Raw genomic sequence first — 19,413 nt, 5'->3', positions numbered from 1 at the left:
ACTGAATTTTATAAGCTTCACAAATGTTTATTCTAGGGCTGTTGTATTGGATTATGTTGCACAGGTGTTCATTTTATAGTTTCCAGCCTGTGTGTGTCTCAAGTCTTATTAAAATACACAAGAGTAAAAACCTGTCTTTAGTCAAAGACAGCTATCACCTCTGAGTTGTTGATATTGTGAAAGGATGAAAAGACAGAAGTGTTCTACAGCGTTAACTTTATTATTTTCCTGGAGGAAATTTGGTTTACAGCGAGACATTAAACAGAAAGGTCACATGAGTACACAGATGACGCTGAGCAACAAAAGCAATAATTCACATATACCTTATTATTTCTTTCTTTAACCTACTGTAAGTTTTTCTAAAGAATAATAAAAGAACATTAGAATATAGCAGGATATTAAACTGTGAGTGGAACTTAAGTAAAGGACTATATCTGTTTTCTCAAGTTAAAAAGAATATATACATCTTCAATATTGCTAGGAAAGATTTTTGTTAAAGATCTTATTTTTGTCCTATTTGAGTTCAAGTTAATCTTCTAGGATCATTGATTTTAAAGCGAGACTGTGTAACTTTTGAAATAAAGAGATATTCCTTTTCATACAAATGAAAAACTTTATAAGCAATAAAACACACTCTTGCTCAGTTCAGTACACACACAGGTTTTGCTGCTACAGCCTCACTTGGTCTGGTATGACCAGCAGGTTATGGTGGCTAATGTAGGCAACCTGTAAATATTCATTGCTGTGTGTTTGACATTACTGAGTCAGTTTGCTGACTTTATGGCTGTTGGCTTCTTCTGCTACTGTTGCACTACAAGTTAGCATTTACAATTATCCCACAAGTGCCACTTTTTGCTGCCTTAAATGTTTCTATAGAAGTTAAGGACAAATGGTTATTTTTCCACAGACCAAACACTGTCGTTGTCTTGTATAACGCAGGAAGTCTACAGTCTCAGATAAACAGCTCTTCCTTCTGAAAAGGATGAACCAGCTGTACTTTAGCAGGGGAGTAACAGCTGGTGCTGAAGAATATATTTAGTTAAAAACAGTGAAATAAATCTTTTGTTGATAAGAATCGAATGGAATTTTTGTATGGAGAAAGAAAGAAAAATAATGCGTTACAGAATGATGTTCTCAAACTGTAATCTTAATGAAATGTCAAACATTTTACTACAAGAATGACCAGCAGCAGACTCAGTCATTTGACTTTACTTTTTTACTAGTGCAGTACCCGTTCAAAACGTGCCTATTTGGAACTGGCCGATTGCTTGGCGTCCGGTATTGCTGCTTGCTGCTTTCTCGAGAACCGCTCATCCAAACAACTTCATACTCGACACTGCGCTTCCTTGGGTCCTCAGCAATACACCCGCCACATGTGAAGTCAAACGGTTTATAAACGGTTATCAAGAAAATCATGCATACAGACAGAGACTCCTTCCATTTTAGTTCGATTTTAATACTGAAGCGGATCATCTGCCCTTTTAGAATATTTTTCCCTTTTATAACTTTATTGTCTTCAGCACAGAAAGTGGAGTAAGCAACAGTGATTAACTTGATTTTTTTTTTTTCAGCCTTTTGACTTTAGGGTAACAAGAGAAAAGAAGATTCCAGTGATTTTTATTAAACCTCCCCTGGATTAAGGTCTTTATTGGTTAAATCTCTTTCCCAGGAACTCAGGAAAATAACATGTATGGCGAAGAACACTGATAAATGCTCTGAATGCTTTTCTCATTATTAAACCACCAAAAGGCCAGACAAGATCTGAAGAGTATGTAATAGCACGGGGAGACAACATGAAAGCATGCATACAAACAGAATTGTTGCTTTGATTGAAAAATGTAAAACAGCCCGACCCACATACAACCTGTTTTTGATGTCAGGTTCATAATTCATATTTGTATTGGCACCTAGAGATATTATCTTTAATGCCGCATGCACTGTACGGCTTCTGGCCTAAAACTGAATTTGACCAGACTTGAAGACTCTTTCTCTGCATCTGTCTCTGTTACAACTGCTTAAAAGCATAAAAGTACAATATGGATATGATTTTTATTATTATTATTATTATTATACATATAGATGTGATGAAATAAGGCACTTACAGTAATATTGTTTTCATACAGTAGGAGCTGCTGACATATTTGCTTCATTACAACATGAGCAGTGCAGCCAAAGAAAAAGTCTACAGTTCCTACATCATGCTTTAAAGCAAAGTATAATTGAAGATAGCACTGACTCTGAGCTTTCTGTTTGTATTGTGTGTCCCTGCAGGAGGAATATAGAGCAGAGGGCATCAGCTGGCACAACATCGACTACATCGACAATACAGGCTGCATTAACCTGATCAGCAAGAAGCCCACAGCGCTGTTCCACCTACTGGATGAAGAGTGCAAGTGAGTCTCCCAGTTCAGCCTGTGGCTACCTGTTTGACTAGTTCATTTCTTTGGAAACTCATTAAATGTTTCTGTGTGGTAAACCATCAAACGCTTCTGGCTTCTGGCATTCTCTCTCTTTGACTCCTGTCTGTCTTTATACTGCCAGCTGCAAAAACACTAAAACATAACTCCAAATCAGCATTTGTGGGCCATAGAGCATAAATTGCTTGCCAACCACTGTAGAGAGCTGAGCCTGGGCAGTTTCCTGTCTACATATATGTTTGTATATTAAAACTCAATAACATTACTATGTGTGACGTGTAAGGGCTTGATTGTACTGACGAACCCACAGAAAACTGTCACCCAACTCTGTTGACTCTGTATTGGCACAGCACCAAATGGCAGACAGACCTAGTGATTAGCTGATGAAAAGATAAATAGAGATAAAGGGAGAATGCATATTGGACTGCCATTCGTCAGGTGGCCTGAAACACCGTTCCAAATGAATGGTAACATTGCTCCTTGTCTGCTGACATTTATGAATTGACAATTGTCTGCCAACATGTGTCTGTCAGCTTGCTTTGGAGTTCTTATGCCCCCTAGCGGCCAAAAAAATCCATGAAAGCAGCTTTACCTGTCTACATTATAACCAGATACAATTGTGTGGTTATTGGAGCTTATAGGGAGTGATGCACACATGCTGCCTAGAGATGGGGACTTCAGAGCATTAAATTAATCTCGACAAACGTCTACAAGCTTGAGGCTGGCAGCAAATAAAACATTGTTTGTTTTTTTTATCACCATTTTGTTTTGTTTTTTGGTTTCACAACAAACATTTACAGTAATAAAGCTGCTGTAACTATCAATATGAATAAACTTTATTTGTATCGGAAGAGGGCTTCCACTACCTCGTCTTATTTCCGTCTTGACGTAGGCGAATGACAAATCAGCCTGATCCACTGCTCACTCTAGAAGGCAACTAATTAAAATATCAAGCATGTGTAATAACAGTTAATAATAACAGATGAGGTCTGGAGCACGAAGGGCAGTTTAACAGGGGCCTGCCAAACCTGTTACAGCAGGGGGGGAGGCTGATGTGCAGATTCTGAAAACTAATCTTTTATGGACTTGGTCTTAACACTCTCGTTGTGAAGGGAAATGTTATTCTTGTGAAAGTACTCGCGGCCAGGTAAAGCGGCTAGTGACTCTTAGAGGAGGCACGTGGTAGTCTGCACCGTACCTGAAATATGTTAATAACTGCACAGCACCATGGGAAAATGGTTGTGACTGTCCCTGCACATTACGGGAACATTGTCACATTTGAAACAATAAATACATTTGAATTGTGTCAAATGTCCATGTATTTCTGCTAATATAATCTTTGAAATGTCAAATCACCATAATGTAAGATGCAGTTGCTTCGATTGTAAACCCTCTAAACTGTAGAGTAAATTTAATCCTTTCAGGTTCATGACTGTACTGTGACTATTTTTACTAACAATATTTCCTCCTTTATTTCCCCCTCTCCTCCATTTGGACACTGAATCAAATTCTTCCCACTTGAAAAAGCTGGAAAGCACTGAGTCTTTGGCTGTGTTGTTTTAATAGCTCAGGTTTCACCCTGTCCCAAAACCCCTGGTGTCTCATTCTCCCCGTGTTCTCTTCCTGTAAGCTGTTGGTTTTCTGCGGAATTGCTAGCTCTTGATATTTAAGGACTAGAGGGAAATCTGAGCCAAGATCAGCTTTAAATGATAATCCTCAACCGGTGGTGTCAGAGGATAAAATGTCAAAACTGGTTACAGATCAGATAATTTTAACTTGCCACGTTTCCAGTGGTCCACCATATGTAGTGTTGTAGTAACTGTTGTCGTGACTGGATTAGATCCCAGTGAAAAATCTTTAATTCATTATGTTCTTTGTGGATGATTAGATCAGGAGTCTGTCGAACATTTTCACTGTGACTTATACTGCAGTATTCATGACACAGTTGACAGCTTTAAACAAGTGCATCAACAATGTATTTTAATATTAAAAACACATTGTAAAAACCTATTGCTGTTCAAATCAAACTCTTCTGTCCTATTATTTCAGTTTCCCTCAAGCCACCAACCAGACTTTGTTGGATAAGTTCAAGAGGCAGCATGAGGGGAACAGCTACATCGAGTTCCCCACTGTCATGGAGTCCGCCTTCATTATCCGACACTATGCTGGCAAGGTCAAGTACGGTGTCAAGGTCAGTGTAATCTTTACTTCCACATCTAGAGAGAGTGCAGCCAATCTCAACTTTGTTTTTGTACTTTTTGAACTTTTGTTATGGGAGGGAGGGAAAGTGTTTGTTTTTCTCGCGCATTCACAACTAATAATGTAGAAAGATCTGGATTATATCCCCCTAAATAGGTTAAGAATTGTAGCTTGGTGAAAAGCTTTTCTCAACTATCAGCTTTGATTAACAAGCGTTTTCCAGTTTGTTCCGTGGGTTTTAAGTTAAAACATCAATGGTGTCTTTTTTAATTGGAGCTGTAAGTCACACAACAGAAAGTAAAAAATAGTAGTAAAAAATGATTTTGTGGGACATCATGTTACATTGACATTACATTAAATACTCTTAAATGGGTGTTGCAAATTCATAAATAAATGACATATTAAATAAAGTATGTAATAATGATATTGACCAAAGATATAATAACTCATATGAATAAGAAGTGTAATTTGTAGAAATACAATGTACTACTAATACAGTAAAGTTAAGTTGGAATAAATATAATTGTAGCATCAACATTAAAATAATGTTCTTTAATGAAGTGGCATTGTTACAAAATGTATTTTGCCCTTTAACAAGTAAATACACAGTCAGTCATTATCAGTTTCTACAGTCCGTCTTCCCTGATTAATACAGCCTTTTAAATTCAAACTCTTTCAACTTTTACTGCAGCCACGTAAAATACAGAACCCACACAGACCTGAACATAAAACATGTTACAAAATATGTAAAGCAAACACTAAAACCCCCACACAGGCTCACATAAAACAATGTACATCAGTGACAGCACAACATAAAACCTCTATGGTTAAAACAAGATGCTACTGGTTCGAAAATGGTTGTTAAGTCTCACATAACAATGAGGAGGTATTTTAATCCCCTTTTCTGTATTACACAATCAAACCAAGATATGGCATCCCAGGGACCCTTTCACCTATCGTGCATGCTTTTATATACAGATATACTGGCATGAACAACAGCTTTGTTTTGACCTGACATGCAGCCAACCAGGAAAAATCCACTACAGTGGAATTCTTTTTAGATTTGAAGAAATGGTGGCAAACTAAGAAGCAAGTGTTGAGATTTTTGCAGAACCACTTGATCTTAATAATAAATGATAAGCTTCAAAATAAGGCTGCTAGACTTATTCTCCATTGTTCATATCATACTACTACTATTACTACTTTTATTATTTTATTATTGATATGCATAACAGACTGTCATGGCTCTCAGTTAAAGCCAGATTATATTGCAGTCTGCTTGTTTTCATGAGGAAAGCTATATTTTTAGGTATACCTGAACCTTTTTCAGCTTTATTGGAATACTCTCGTCAAACACGTACATATTCCGCAAGCCATGTGAATAAACGACAATTAGTTATCCCTAGACCCAAGACTAAACTTTTAAAATATACAGTTATGTACAGAGCTTCTGTGGAATGGAACAAGTCACCCATCAGTATTAGAGATTCAACAAGTACTTACACTTTTAAGAAACAAATGCAGATGTATCTGAAGCAGACAACATGACTTTATAAATCTGACATCCTCTTAGTTTTCATGAATTTTATAAATGGTTGTGTAAAATCCAGCTGTGTTGTTGTAATTGTTACTTGTCACTTGTTTGTGCTTGTTTAACACACTCTTTAGCTTTATTTCATTTATATAATGTATTGATATTACTGATAGTTTTGTGTTGTTATTGATTTGATTGTGTTGTATTAAGATCAGCTGCTTTGTTTGATCTGTTTAAATTATTATTATTATTTCTTTTTTTTTTCTTTCTTTTTTTTGGACCTTGCTTTCATGATTGTATTAATGTTTTATTTGGACAGCTTTTAATATGTGGACCCCAGGAAGACCCCAGAAGCTAATGGGGATCCAATAAAATAAACAAATAATAGCATTCAATACCATTGTATATCTCTGTCACACACACACACACACACAGGATTTCAGGGAGAAGAACACAGACCACATGCGCCCGGACATCGTGGCTTTACTAAAGAGCAGCAAGAACGCCTTCATCTGCGGGCTGATCGGCATCGACCCGTCAGCCACTTTCCGCTGGGCGGTGCTCCGAGCATACTTCAGGGCCCTGGTGGCTTTTAGAGAGGCTGGGAGGAGACACACGCAGAAGAAGACTGGTGAGCTCTCACACTGAAACTCTACTAATATGCACATTATAGCGGCGAGGCAGAGTACATTCTGATATAGGAGATACACGGGGAAATCTTATCTGAGCTTAGAAACAAAGAAAGCTTATACTATGTATCTGTCATCAACAAATGTCTGATGTTTAATTTACAGCTTTTTGCAGCTGCATGATTTTCAGTGATAAATATTCAAAATGATGAAAATCGGTGCTCTCTGTAGTTTGTGTGAAGCTCAGGCTGTGTCAAAACAGCAGCAGAGAATCCACAAAGAGGGAAAATACATTGAGTTTACTGAATGGCATGTGAGCATTACAGTAAGTATAGTGGTAAACTACTAAATCTAGAGAAGGGAATAATGTTTTTTTATTTATTATTCACCTACTCTTGCTATGTTTTTTAAGCTTGCAGTTTATTGGCTGTCAGCAGACAAAAGGCGTCTGCCACCACTGAAACAGCTTGGAATGAAGACGGCTTATAAGCATGAATGAAAAACAAATGAGCTCTGTTCAGCCAATAAACTGCATGAAATTACAAACATATTTTTTTCAGTTTTCCTCTCGTGCGCAGTACTGTATGCTCACATGCCATGCAGTTACAATTTTGTCCTCTTCGTTCATTATAGTTCACTTTATCTCCGCCCTATTTTGTGTTTCAGTAGTCACTGTTCTGTAGTATGTGTGCATAGTGCTAGTAGTGCTGCCATGTATTTACAGTAGCTCTTGCTCTTTGTCTCTTTCAGCTTTGGCTTTCTTCGAATGCCTTTTCCCTTAGATTTGACTCTAGCTGTACTTGATATGCAGTAGATATCACCATCAGATTCAGCGCTGCCGTCGTATGAATCAGACTTGCGCCCTGCACCCTCTTGATCTTTGATGTAGATGTTGTTGTGAAAATAGATTTTGTATCCTTTGCTTATCCTTAGATATCTTTTAGAAATCCTTCCAACTGAACTCTAAAGATATCAGTGTCACCCAAGGGAACTTGTTACATGTCTTTGAAAACATTTCTGCAAATTGACAGTTGTGTTTTTGACTTGTAGTAAAGTTTGAAATATACCAAGTTCTTGAATTCTTTTGTATAAATTTTTATGGGCTAAGTTGTAATTACCTTTAAATACCCCCACCTTGTCTAAGAGGACAAGGACTGTAGAATCAGGTTGCAGAAAAACTTTTAGAAGACATTGTATGGAAGTGCCTTTGGGGGGCGAACACCTACACACAGAACTACAATGACAAACATCCTACTGCTGCAACCAACTGCAGTTTTGAATGTCAATCATCTTCTCTCCAGAAGTCTTGCACAGGTATCTCTCCAGTAGACGACTGCATCTCTTGATCTTTTCTTCTTCGCTGTCTAATCTGTCGTTTCTCTCTCTTTTTTCCCCCCTTTCTCTTTCCTTGTGTATTTTTTTCTTTCTCTTCTCTGTTTTTTTGTTTTGCTTTTCCAAGGGCATGATGACGCTGCTCCCTGTGCAGTTTTGAAAAGTGTGGATAGTTTTAGCTTTCTGCAGCACCCTGTGCATCAGAGAAGCTTAGAGATCCTGCAGAGATGCAAAGAGGAGAAGTACAGTAAGGCTGCCAATACAACAATAACTCCTCCTACTTTCATGTTAAAGCATGACTTGGGAAACTGTAGGGACGAGGCTGACCAACATCACCAACTTTACTGCACTGGCCAACTTTACAGCCAAAGTCAAGCTAAAAGAGATCAAAATCATAAGAATATCCAAACTTAAAGAAACATAGTGTCACAGAGTTTTTATTTTCTGCTTTGTGATTTGATTTACAACTCTTATTTTCTATCAATAGACTAGATGCTTGTTGGTCTCCGCTCCCTCAGTCTCCCTCTTCCCCCTCTCTTATGCACCTGCATGCATTTGTTCTTAGTCTTGTCTTGCATGTTGTTCACTAGCATGCTTCAGCCTTTCCGTCACTAACACTGTGCTAGTAAAAGGCTAACAGAGTAATGCATGGTTGTATCAGCTCTTTTGGTCTGGGGAAACAACACAGTAACACCTCTAGGTGTCCATTACTATCTTTTTTGTCAGTAACGGCACACAGCTACACTTTCATGTCCAGTCCTGTCTGTTGGGCAGTGGGTATATTTGCTTGTCCACCACAGCACTCGTCTATAATCAACCAACATCCTCCGTCACTAATATCACATAGGCTGGTGATGGTGATAGAAGACTGAGGGGGTATACAGGTATGACATAGTTGGGACACAGATGTGTGTATTATTATCACTAACTTGCTCACAGGCAGCTTTACATGTGGTACAGGACACACAACAGATCTCACACACTGCTTTCAAAGATCACTTTTCCTCTACAAACATTTCATTAAACTCAGGTGTGTTTGTGTCTTTTTGTTTTGTGCCACCCTGCAGCTCCAGATGAGAGTGAAAATGTTGTACAAAGTGATGAAACTGAAAACGGTATTCTGTTAAGTCACCTGATTAAATGCTCTCTCAGATTGCTCTTTAAGTAGGCTAACACATACTGTAGATTTCTCTGATTTCTCATCACTGTGATTGATTGGCTGTAGGTTCAGAGGGAATGCTGATGTATGTATTATATCACTTTGCCAGCAACTGTAGGCTTATCAGTGCCAAACCCAGCCATCACACAGTAGTATTGTAACAAAGCAGCCTTAATGAATCCCATTCTGCTTTTAGTTTTTACTTTTTTAAATTTTCTTTAGTTTGACTGAAATGGGACAGAATGTGTCCAGACTAAACTAAATAACTCTTCAGTATCATCTTCCATAATTTGACACTAACAAGAGCAACTCACTATTAACCTCGCAGATCTTTGTTTCAATATTAAATCACCTGCAGTAGATTATACTTCCAACAAAAAGGCACATAACACTCACTGCAATAACACTGGAGTGTCACATGGTGTCAGAAGTGTGTTTTTGCTTGAGGAGGGTTTGAGGGATTTGTTTGTCTTTATGTCTGTTTTGTGTGTATGTGAGAGAGTGTGTGTTTTTGTGTTCTTTCACCTGATGCCAACTTGTCTGTTCGTGATCAGGTGTGACTAGGAAGAGTCCACGCACACCGCTGTCAGACCTTCAGGGAAGCAACATCAACGAGAAATCACCACGGTAAGAGTCTGTGCTGTGTTTTGAGATTTGTTGTAATAGTGTGTTCAAGCTTTTTATAAAGCTTCATCACTTGTCAGGTCAAGTCGGGAGAGTTTTTAGGAAACTGACATATCTGAAGAAATAAATTCCTGATATAAATCATTACTTTTATGTGGAAATAGATACACAATTCAAAGCCAGGTCCCCCTAATGCTTGCATTCATAAAATACAGCAGATATGCTGGGGACACACACGAGCACCTGCACACGTCACATAAGGACAAAATACGGTGCTCAAAAGTTACCATACAGTTAAACCATTACCACTCTGAACAAAAATTTAACATTATAAGCTTCATGGAGGGAGTATTTATTGCGGAAATATAATATTAGATCAGATTATAATGCACAGTTGTTTATTTTATTTTGTATATATATTTATGTAGTGGGCCAGTGAAGAAAAATTAGCTTTTTCCACCACTTCTATTCATGCAAATTTCTTAATATGAAAGATTATTGATTACTTACATATTTATCTCTCTAGTTTGTTTCTACATTTTTTTTTCATTTTTCTTTTCCCTTTCTTCTTTCGCTTCTTTCGATTATTTATTCTTTATATTGCTTTTATTGAACAAAAAAGACAAGAAGAAAAGATGATATAAAACAAAAAAAGCGTGTTTTTGAAGGATATTTCTTTACATTTATATGGTCTATTCAGTTGAGCAGTACTGGCTACAATGAACGTCTTGTAAATCTTTGTTTGTTTGTTTATTTGGTTTTCTTTTATGCCTTTATTAGTGAGTCGACAGTAAAAAGAGGAAATGGGGCAAGAGATAGAAAACGACCTGCAACAAAGGTCCCCAGTGGGACTCAAACCGCTGTGATTAATTGTCGGAGTCCTCACCCCTAGGCCTCCAGGGCATCTCGTAAAACTAGTATTTGATCTTACATATATATATTACTAAGAGCTCTGGAACTAGCCATTGTCAACAAACTCCTTAATACCTTTCTTGCAGATGTTCTGTCATACTTTTAATAATATATTTTTTAATCATTATGCAGTGATGTTCACCTCCAGGCATTGAAACAGACGTGGCATGGCTTAAAAAAAAGTGATGACTGTGCGGTGACCCAGAGCGTTGCTGTCATACCACCCCACAGAGACCCTGGTCTACCACCTCCTCTAATTAGCTGTGGACCGTGAGATTAGCAGCCCACGACCACGACTGGTAGCGCAGAGCGGCTCGTACAAGACGGCTTTTGTTACACAGGAGCTCAGTCTGGGACTGTTAAAATCCCCCCTTAATGTGATTTGCAACCTCTGCATCGCTCTCTGCCTCTCTCTCTCACTCACACACTCATCCTCTACATACTGGGAGAGCACTAAACCCTGTGCAGCTGCTTCCTCTGTGATGTAAAGGCAGAGCTATGCATTGGAGAGGAGCGCCCAGAGAGTGATAAATATTCAGTCCCTGCAGGGTGCTTGTCGGCTGGACAGAGCGGCAGACAGTGCAGTGCTTTATGGGACTCTCAGAGAGACTCTGGAGATAAACTATCACTACAAGAAGCATATTGTACTATCACAACTTACTGAGATCGATGACCAACTGGGGAGATATTCTCTCTCATCTTCTTTACATGGTAGGCCAGATGCAAACAGAAGATTTGTGCTTATTCTTTACTACATGTTGTGGCGTCAGAAAATATATTCTGATTTGGTCATACACAATAAACGCTTAAACGCCGATCCTAAGATTATATAAGTATAGAGTATAAAACCAGAAATAGATAAAAATCCACACACTTTTGATTTACAGCAGTGTACTGGCTGTGTTAGAGAAGCATCCTCTGTGTCTCTTCTGTGGACTCCAATAGAGAGAAAAACTAGTGGAAAGGCCAGTCACACCTCTGTTGTTTTTTTTTTTTTTTACACCTGGTTTCTATTTTCGGCTTGCGCCCACAGTATATTTGAAATTCAGCACACAGTGTTTTGAGGTTTAAGATTCAGTTAAGTCTATTTTTTATTATTATTTATTATTTTCAAATCAGAATCAACTTTACTGGCCACATATGTTCAGGCATACAAGGAACGTGACTCTGCTTTTCAGTGGCTTTCAACAAGACTACAGCCATGTGAGGCTTTACTTTAGGCTAAATGCTAACATCAGCATGCTAATGCTCACAATGACTAATGTGTAGCATGTTCACCATCTTAGTTTAGTATACGTTTAGTATGTTAGCATGCTAACATTTGCTAATAAGCACAAAAACACAAATTGCAGCTGAAGCTAATGAGAATGTCATTAGTTTTGCAGGTATTTGGTCATAAACCAAAGTATTGCTCAAATTAAAAATTTGACCTGATGGTGGCACTGGATGAAAAGTCATGGAATTACCAAAGTCAGAAGGATTCATCCTCTGGGCACCATGAACGTCTGTACAAGTAGTTGTCGAGCTATTTCACTCTGGACCAGAGTGGTGGAGCGATCGACCTTGCCATCCGTAGAGACACACTGCTAGCATGGCTAAAAAACAGGTCCAAGAGCAAATGTACTCTTGGATACTCTTTTAAATGGGAAAAAAAGATATTTGATGCACAGAAGAAGCTGAACACAATGAGCACAGAGAGGGCTGTGGTTTATTTTAATGCCAACACTGAAGCTCCATTAACTTAACTGGCAAGCTACTTTTTAAAATATATATATTTATATATTTCAGCAGTGGAAAACCACTTACAAGCCAAACAGGTGGCCCCGCACCAAAACACTACAGTACCAAAAGCTCAACCTCCTCACCTGCTGTTCTGTATTTATATTGACTTTTATTGTCATTAGTCACCTCTCCACATGCTTGTATCCTACCTCTTTTTCTCTCCAGGAATGATTCAGCCCCCTGCTAATAACACAGTATGAGTTACCAAACACATCTTGCTACTGTAGTTTATGTGTCATAGTGTGTGGCTTGTTTAGTCATCAGTAATTATTTTTAAACCTATAAATGGTGATACTGGATACAAAAAAAAGGTGCTCCAATGGATCTGAAGTTGTGCCACAGCTATTCTCTGATTCTGATCAATGATGTTGCAGATTGTATTTAATTTCCTGCTTTTTATTTGGTACCTCAGCTGTCTTTTCTCCTCTCTTGTCTTCTCCTCTGGGCTAAAATAGTTCAGAATGGTTAATGGTTTTAACCATGACCTGACCGTCCGTGTTTTTGTATGTGTTCTGGGCAGGTGGTTAGGTTTCACCTTGAGGCCTGAGGTTTAAACTCTTTGAGGCTTCAGTAAACTGTGTCAAATTCTGTGTGAGATGAATTCCACTCTCTCCTGGGGAAAAAACATGGAAACTACTGCCCCTGCTGGTGACATTCCTTCTGGGAAAATAATTATACTTAGGTTACACTTCTCTAAAGCTAAGTTACATCAGATCTCGCCAACATATTCACCAATATGTGAGAAGTGCTAAAAGGGACGAAGCCACCCTCTCCCACAGTTATGTGTTGTGCCCCAGAGTGGCATCAGGTATTTGATGTTGTGTGTGAGACCATACACACATTGATAAAACCAAACAGTTATTTTTAATGTAGCTGAGGAAGTTCACAAACATCTCTTTGTTAATTACTTTATTACTCTGTTAACAATGTGGAAAAGTAAAGAGATATTGTCTGTTAAGATGTGTTCAGACATGATTAATACATCAGTGGTTGAACGAATCACATTTTTTAGGAAAGACCAGGGTGCCAAATATGATTCTATTTGTATACAATAGAAAATACTCAAGATACAATGTTAGAGTTGTGACAAACATCAGTATACTGTATAAATCTTGTGTCATCATTCACTACTTATATTTAACTGTTTGCTATATTTATTTTGTGTAATTGCAGCTGCAAGCTTGCCATAAAAACAGTAAAACCTATCACAAGTAAACATATATGCGTAGTTTTCCAAGATAGCCGTGTAAGTCTGGATTAACTGCCCATTCGGACCATGTTAACTGTGTGTTGAAGATGTGGTTATGTTCCCTATTTGTCAAACATATCCTATCAATGTAAAATCTTCTACAGGATTGGGGGGTGATGTGTTTAGGTACTCAGGTTGCTTTTCTTTTTTCTTGCATGTAAATTCCACAGAGCGTAATTTTGAGCACTTTAATAAAAATATACTTACTCTTACTGTGCAAGAATGGATTCTATGTTGAATTTAGAAATTAAAGGAGGATGAAAAACAGTTGAAATGAATTCAGAAAAAAGCCATTATCCTTTTATTGCTTTCCACTAATTAATGTATGCTAAACTGTATCTTAATAATCTAATCTATATTATATCTATCAAGATAGATATGAAGTTTGGTTTGCTTTAAGTGTCTTGTAATGTAAAAGTTCCTAAGATAATCATAATGTATAAAGTTTGAATTTTCATAAATTAATCACGTTAACTGGTCTGCATGTGTGTTTTCTCTAAAGGGGTTCTCCAGGCCTCGGCTTGAACGGGCGCGTGGGTCGACAGAGCCGCTTATCATCCAGCAGCTCCACCACAGAAGAAGACGGCATCTTTGTCAACTCCACCAGCAGCAAACTCCTTGAGAGAGCCCACGACATCCTCATGTCAGTAACAAGATGCAGCCGCAGTCACCATAATGCTTTAAACTCCCCTTTAACACTGATTTAGATATTATACAGTACTCCCCTTATTGTAGTGTTTCTTTCTAATTGAGACACTTTTTAAATTGTTTTCTTTGTGCTTTCTCTATAATTGTAAAATGCAAAGCTATTTTCATCATCATTTTATACGACCGTTGTTTGTTATTTTGGTCAGCATTGTGGCCTAGTGGCCTAGAGACATCCTTAAAACAAAAAGACCAGAGTTCAAACTCAGTGTCAGCAAACATCTGCCTTGCTTAAGTGTCCTTCTGTGATCACTACATTCCTACCAGCTCCAAGGGTGCTGTTCTGTAGCTGCCTCTGACCTCTGACCCCCCCCTGTGAATGGAAGCAAGTGAAAAGAGAATTTCCCCAAGGGGATGAGTAAAGCTCCACTTCATCGACAGGGATATGACCCATTTGGGGAGAATTTCTGGAATTAATTAAATGCTTTGTTGACCTTTACTTGACAGTACAAAAAGTATACTTCTCAGCTGTTTAAATCTGATTTAAAGAACAGAAAGAGGGATTTAGTTTTGTAGACTGCTGGACTAACTTTTCTGTTTTTATTTTTTATTAACAGGAGGAACAAAAACTACAAATCTAAGCCAGTTCTTCCGAAGGTACAATACAGGATATCTTTAATTCATCTTAGTAGAAGGCATAGATTCTAATGTGGTGTTACATTATCAACATTATCAACTGACTCTGACTTCACACCTGCAGCATTTACTGAATGTCAAGTCACTGAAGTACCTCAGCAACCTGACCCTTCACGACCGCATCACCAAGTCACTGCTTCACCTCCACAAGAAGAAGAAACCACCCAGTATCAGCGCACAATTCCAGGTCAGGCACACACACACACACACACACAGAGGCAGTCAGTGCTCTCACCGTTAAAAATAATAACACGATTAGCCTGAGCTGGACTGAGGAATCTCCCTCCAGCTGTGAATATGATAAAAACACGGTGAGTCCTTTCCAACTGGCTGTGGGTGGAAACATCCCTCCATTTCTCTGCCAGCCCACTGCCTTTACTGTCCACTGTCTAATCCCTGTATTTGTCCATAATTTGTGTGAAGTCCACTACGTAGTACACCCACCCACCCAAAAGTCTTAAATGTATGACATCGTGTCTGGGAATTTTAATAAATGTCTCATAAAAAATGCTTTTGATTTGGTGAGAAAGTAAAAATGTTGCCTTTTCTCTGATAATGACACACCCTTTTGAAATTTCTCAAGTAATTGTAGTGATTCTTGTAGAAAATGAAATCCACCTAGAACCAAAAATGAGCTTATTCCTACCATTTAAACTGCTGAAGACAAAGAGGAAAACTATTAAATGTTGGTTCTCTGCTCTTTGTTTTAGCATCTGTTAGCAGAGGATTTTTTTATTAAAAGACTGTTCCAAACGTGAGATAAGTGAGACTGACAGCTACCACTAACTTTCAAAATAATATGGTTATCTTTAGGCCAGAAAAGCTTTCATTGGCAGCCGGTAACACAAAAACTTTCAACAACCAAAAACTGCTATTTTCTTCCTGATTTCTTTGAAAGTGAACTCTGTGCTCTGGCTGTTGGAGGTAGAGATGAGTGCTGAGGCCCTTCTGGCAGGCAGCCCTGGCCTCAGTGTGTGGATGACTTCACTTCCCACATCCTGTGCTGTGCTGATTGCTTTAATCTCCCATGGAGGAGGAGGAGACTGAATTCCTCAAGCCACTGAATTATCACACACACAGGCTGACACACATGTGTGCATATGTTTACACACACACACACACACACACACACACACAATAATTGTAGATGGAAATACTACACACATGGTTTCTTCTTTTTTTCCCCGTAGACCTATTGCTAATATTAATGATCTCAGGCCGTGACTATAATCTTGTAGCAAAGAGTTTTATTTACAGATGGATTATTCACGGCTGACAGAGCCACCTGACTTTGACTACTACCTGTCAAACAGCTGGGCAGCAACAAAAGCAGTGTGCCTCTATATGTTCCTTATATTTATGTATATTTTGTGTTAAATTTATCTTCTTGTCTTTGTGTCTTTTTCTGTAGGCCTCCCTAAATAAGCTAATGGAGACTCTGGGTCAGTCTGAGCCTTATTTTGTCAAGTGCATCCGTTCCAATGCTGAGAAGGTACAGTGTGCTCACTCCAGACTGCGGCCGCTTTGACTGTTTTGGTTCAGTTTTCAAAGCATTTTTCATTTCCTTTGAAGTTTAAACTTTTCTAAAGCTGTTTATCATTTCCCCCTCTTCTCTCTGTAACCTCTGCCGCCTGTCGCTTCTCCTTTTTCTGTCATTCTCCCCTCTCCTCGATTATCTTTCTCAGCTGCCCTTAAGGTTTAATGATAACCTGGTGCTGAGGCAGCTGCGTTACACAGGTATGCTGGAGACTGTGCGCATCCGGCAGTCGGGCTACAACATCAAGTACAGCTTCAAGGTAACACACACATTTACACCCTGTTGATACTCTTTAAACATCTTAGCCCAGATTTTCTTAACTGTTATTCATATCATTTCATATTTAATACAGTAAATAACAGAAGAAACAAACAAGGGATTGGCGATTCACAAATACAGTACACATGTAAAGTTTATTTTACAAGAATTTGGACCTGTTTGCCACTTAGTAGATAGTTGTAGAATGTAACTAAGTAAATTTACTCAAGCACAGTACTTAAGTACAATTTTGCGATACATTACATGTACTATACCTGAGTACTTCCATTTTTGTGCTAGATTTTAAAAGGAAATATTGTACTTTTTACTCCATTAAATGTATTTGAAACCTATAGTCACTAGATACATTTGCACATTAATACTTTACATACAAAACACGTGATCCGTTTATAAAAATTATGCATTGTTAAAGATTAACTACCCTACAGTATTTAAATAGTTCAAATTAGCGCCCTCTTGGCCAGCTACAACATTAGAATACTACTTTCATGTTAATACATTAGTAATAAAATAAATAATACTGACGGGTAATTTTCCTGCATTATGAATACTTTTGCTTGATTCTATAATTACATTTTGCTGATAATACTTCCGTACTTTTACTTAAGTAAGATTTTGAATGCACTTTAACTTGTAATGAAGTAATTTTAAATTGTGGTATTGCTACTTTTAGTATTTTAATACTTCTTGCACCACTGGTCATAGTCCATACATAATGAATTATCTAAATTATGAAAAATAATGGTGTAAAATCACAGTAGGAGATGCAAAGATATCTGAACTTTCTTTAATCTGGGTCAAGCTCCAAAAATACTGGATTCTCTACCTCCCATAATTAAACTAAGAGCACCTTTTCATTAGACCCTCCATGCCTGGTTTATGTCTACGTTTTAGACTGCATAGCCCCAGTTTGCAATGCAACTTTTTCTTCCTGCGAGTTATAACAGACCAACTTCAACCACAATTTTTCGATCTTTGTCTAGAAATGAAATGTATCATGTTATCCAGGAAGCAAACTCTCAATAAGCTAAAATGGTAAAAGGAGCTCATCAGCAGATTACATTAACATGTTCCCTCTGTGCAGGCGAGTGCAGGCCAGGACACTGATGCACTATTTATCTCACTGCTCATATCCCAAAACTTAAACAACACTCAGGTTTCCAAGATATTTTGCTGCCAGTGATGAATTCATCTCCAGGAAACATGTCGCTGATGTTGTTTTAGCTGGGATTCATTGTGTGTTGTGTCAATAGGGAATTATGGGGGACGTGAGGTGGCAGCCATTTTAACCACACTGGCTCTCATAAGAATGATGTCAACCCTGTGAGAAATACTGTATGACTAATAAAGCAGATCATGTTGTCAGTGAGTCTCTGGACAGAAAACGTTTGGGAGTGGCTCACTCTCACTTTTTGTTTTTTCTTCCAGTAGTTTCCATTTTGTGGTCTTGAATGTTCACTCTTTTCACTCACGTCATGTCGAAGTTTTAGCCAAAGATTAAGTCACTGTGCAAGTCACTTCTCCAAATCACAACTTTCCCATGTAACCATAGTGGTATCTACTGTAGCCGTGCAGATAGTTTAGGTTTTATTTGCTGGGGTTCCCTGCTGCCTCTCAAATACAATCAAGGGTAATGGATTTCATTTAAAGTCATTTTTAACAGCACAGTCCAGAAACAATGTCCCAGTTACTCAGGATAGGCCACAGGCTGTGGACAGTTTCACTATTTTTCAACTTGCAGTGGTGGAAAGTAACCAAGTACATTTAATCAAGTACTGCACTTACTATATGTACAATTTTGCAGTACTTGTACTTTACTTAAGTATATCCATTTTATGCTACTTTATACTTCTACTCTGCTACATTTCAGAGGTAAATATTGAACTTTTGTCTCCACTACATTTAATTGACTGCTATAGTTACTAATTGAGTAATTTTACTTTGAATACTTAAAGTATATTTTGCTGATTTACTTTTGTACTTACCTTTGAATGCAGGACTTTAATTTGTAATGGGGTATTTTTACATTGTTGTAGTGGCACTTTTACGGAGTACTTCTTCCACCCCTAGACAATATATCCTACTAACTTTTGAAAAATAATATAAATATGACACTATATAGTTAGTTATTTGTGTGGACTGACCTTTTAGTTTGAAATCTACATAACCAAGTGTAAAACTGTGTTTTACACTTGTGAAAAAGTGTCCTTGAGCTCGCTCAGATGATTTCAGCATCAGACGCGGCCATTTACCACAAATTTCTCCAAACATATTTAGTGCTGCGGTCAGCACTAATGAGAAATATCTTGGGCATGGTATCACTTTGGAGGACTGCTGTTTCCCGACTCTTCAGAACAGAGCCTCTCCATTGTCCTCGAGTCTCTGAAACACTCCCCATGCTTGTAATTGTATAAACACA

General features: G+C 38.1%; 1 protein-coding gene across 14 annotated transcripts in view; it reads left to right on the top strand.

Moving 5' to 3' along the window:
• The window catches only part of myo9aa (myosin IXAa), a 113,366-nt gene that overhangs the window by 77,298 nt on the left and 16,655 nt on the right, over positions 1 to 19,413 (top strand). For 8 of the 14 annotated variants that reach the window (XM_044208125.1, XM_044208174.1, XM_044208118.1 and 5 more), the window contains 11 exons: positions 2,272 to 2,393; positions 4,467 to 4,608; positions 6,586 to 6,781; positions 8,239 to 8,358; positions 9,179 to 9,226; positions 9,825 to 9,897; positions 14,340 to 14,480; positions 15,100 to 15,139; positions 15,243 to 15,365; positions 16,590 to 16,670; positions 16,864 to 16,974. In XM_044208125.1, the coding sequence (XP_044064060.1) occupies positions 2,272 to 2,393; positions 4,467 to 4,608; positions 6,586 to 6,781; positions 8,239 to 8,358; positions 9,179 to 9,226; positions 9,825 to 9,897; positions 14,340 to 14,480; positions 15,100 to 15,139; positions 15,243 to 15,365; positions 16,590 to 16,670; positions 16,864 to 16,974 (1,197 nt within the window). The remainder of the gene's footprint in view (positions 1 to 2,271; positions 2,394 to 4,466; positions 4,609 to 6,585; positions 6,782 to 8,238; positions 8,359 to 9,178; positions 9,227 to 9,824; positions 9,898 to 14,339; positions 14,481 to 15,099; positions 15,140 to 15,242; positions 15,366 to 16,589; positions 16,671 to 16,863; positions 16,975 to 19,413) is intronic. The other 6 variants (XM_044208193.1, XM_044208105.1, XM_044208164.1 and 3 more) reach the window with 3 other exon arrangements.

This window comes from Siniperca chuatsi, linkage group LG1 (assembly GCF_020085105.1).
Source record: "Siniperca chuatsi isolate FFG_IHB_CAS linkage group LG1, ASM2008510v1, whole genome shotgun sequence".
NCBI lineage: Eukaryota > Metazoa > Chordata > Actinopteri > Centrarchiformes > Sinipercidae > Siniperca > Siniperca chuatsi.
This window is presented reverse-complemented; position numbering and strand designations above follow the sequence as displayed.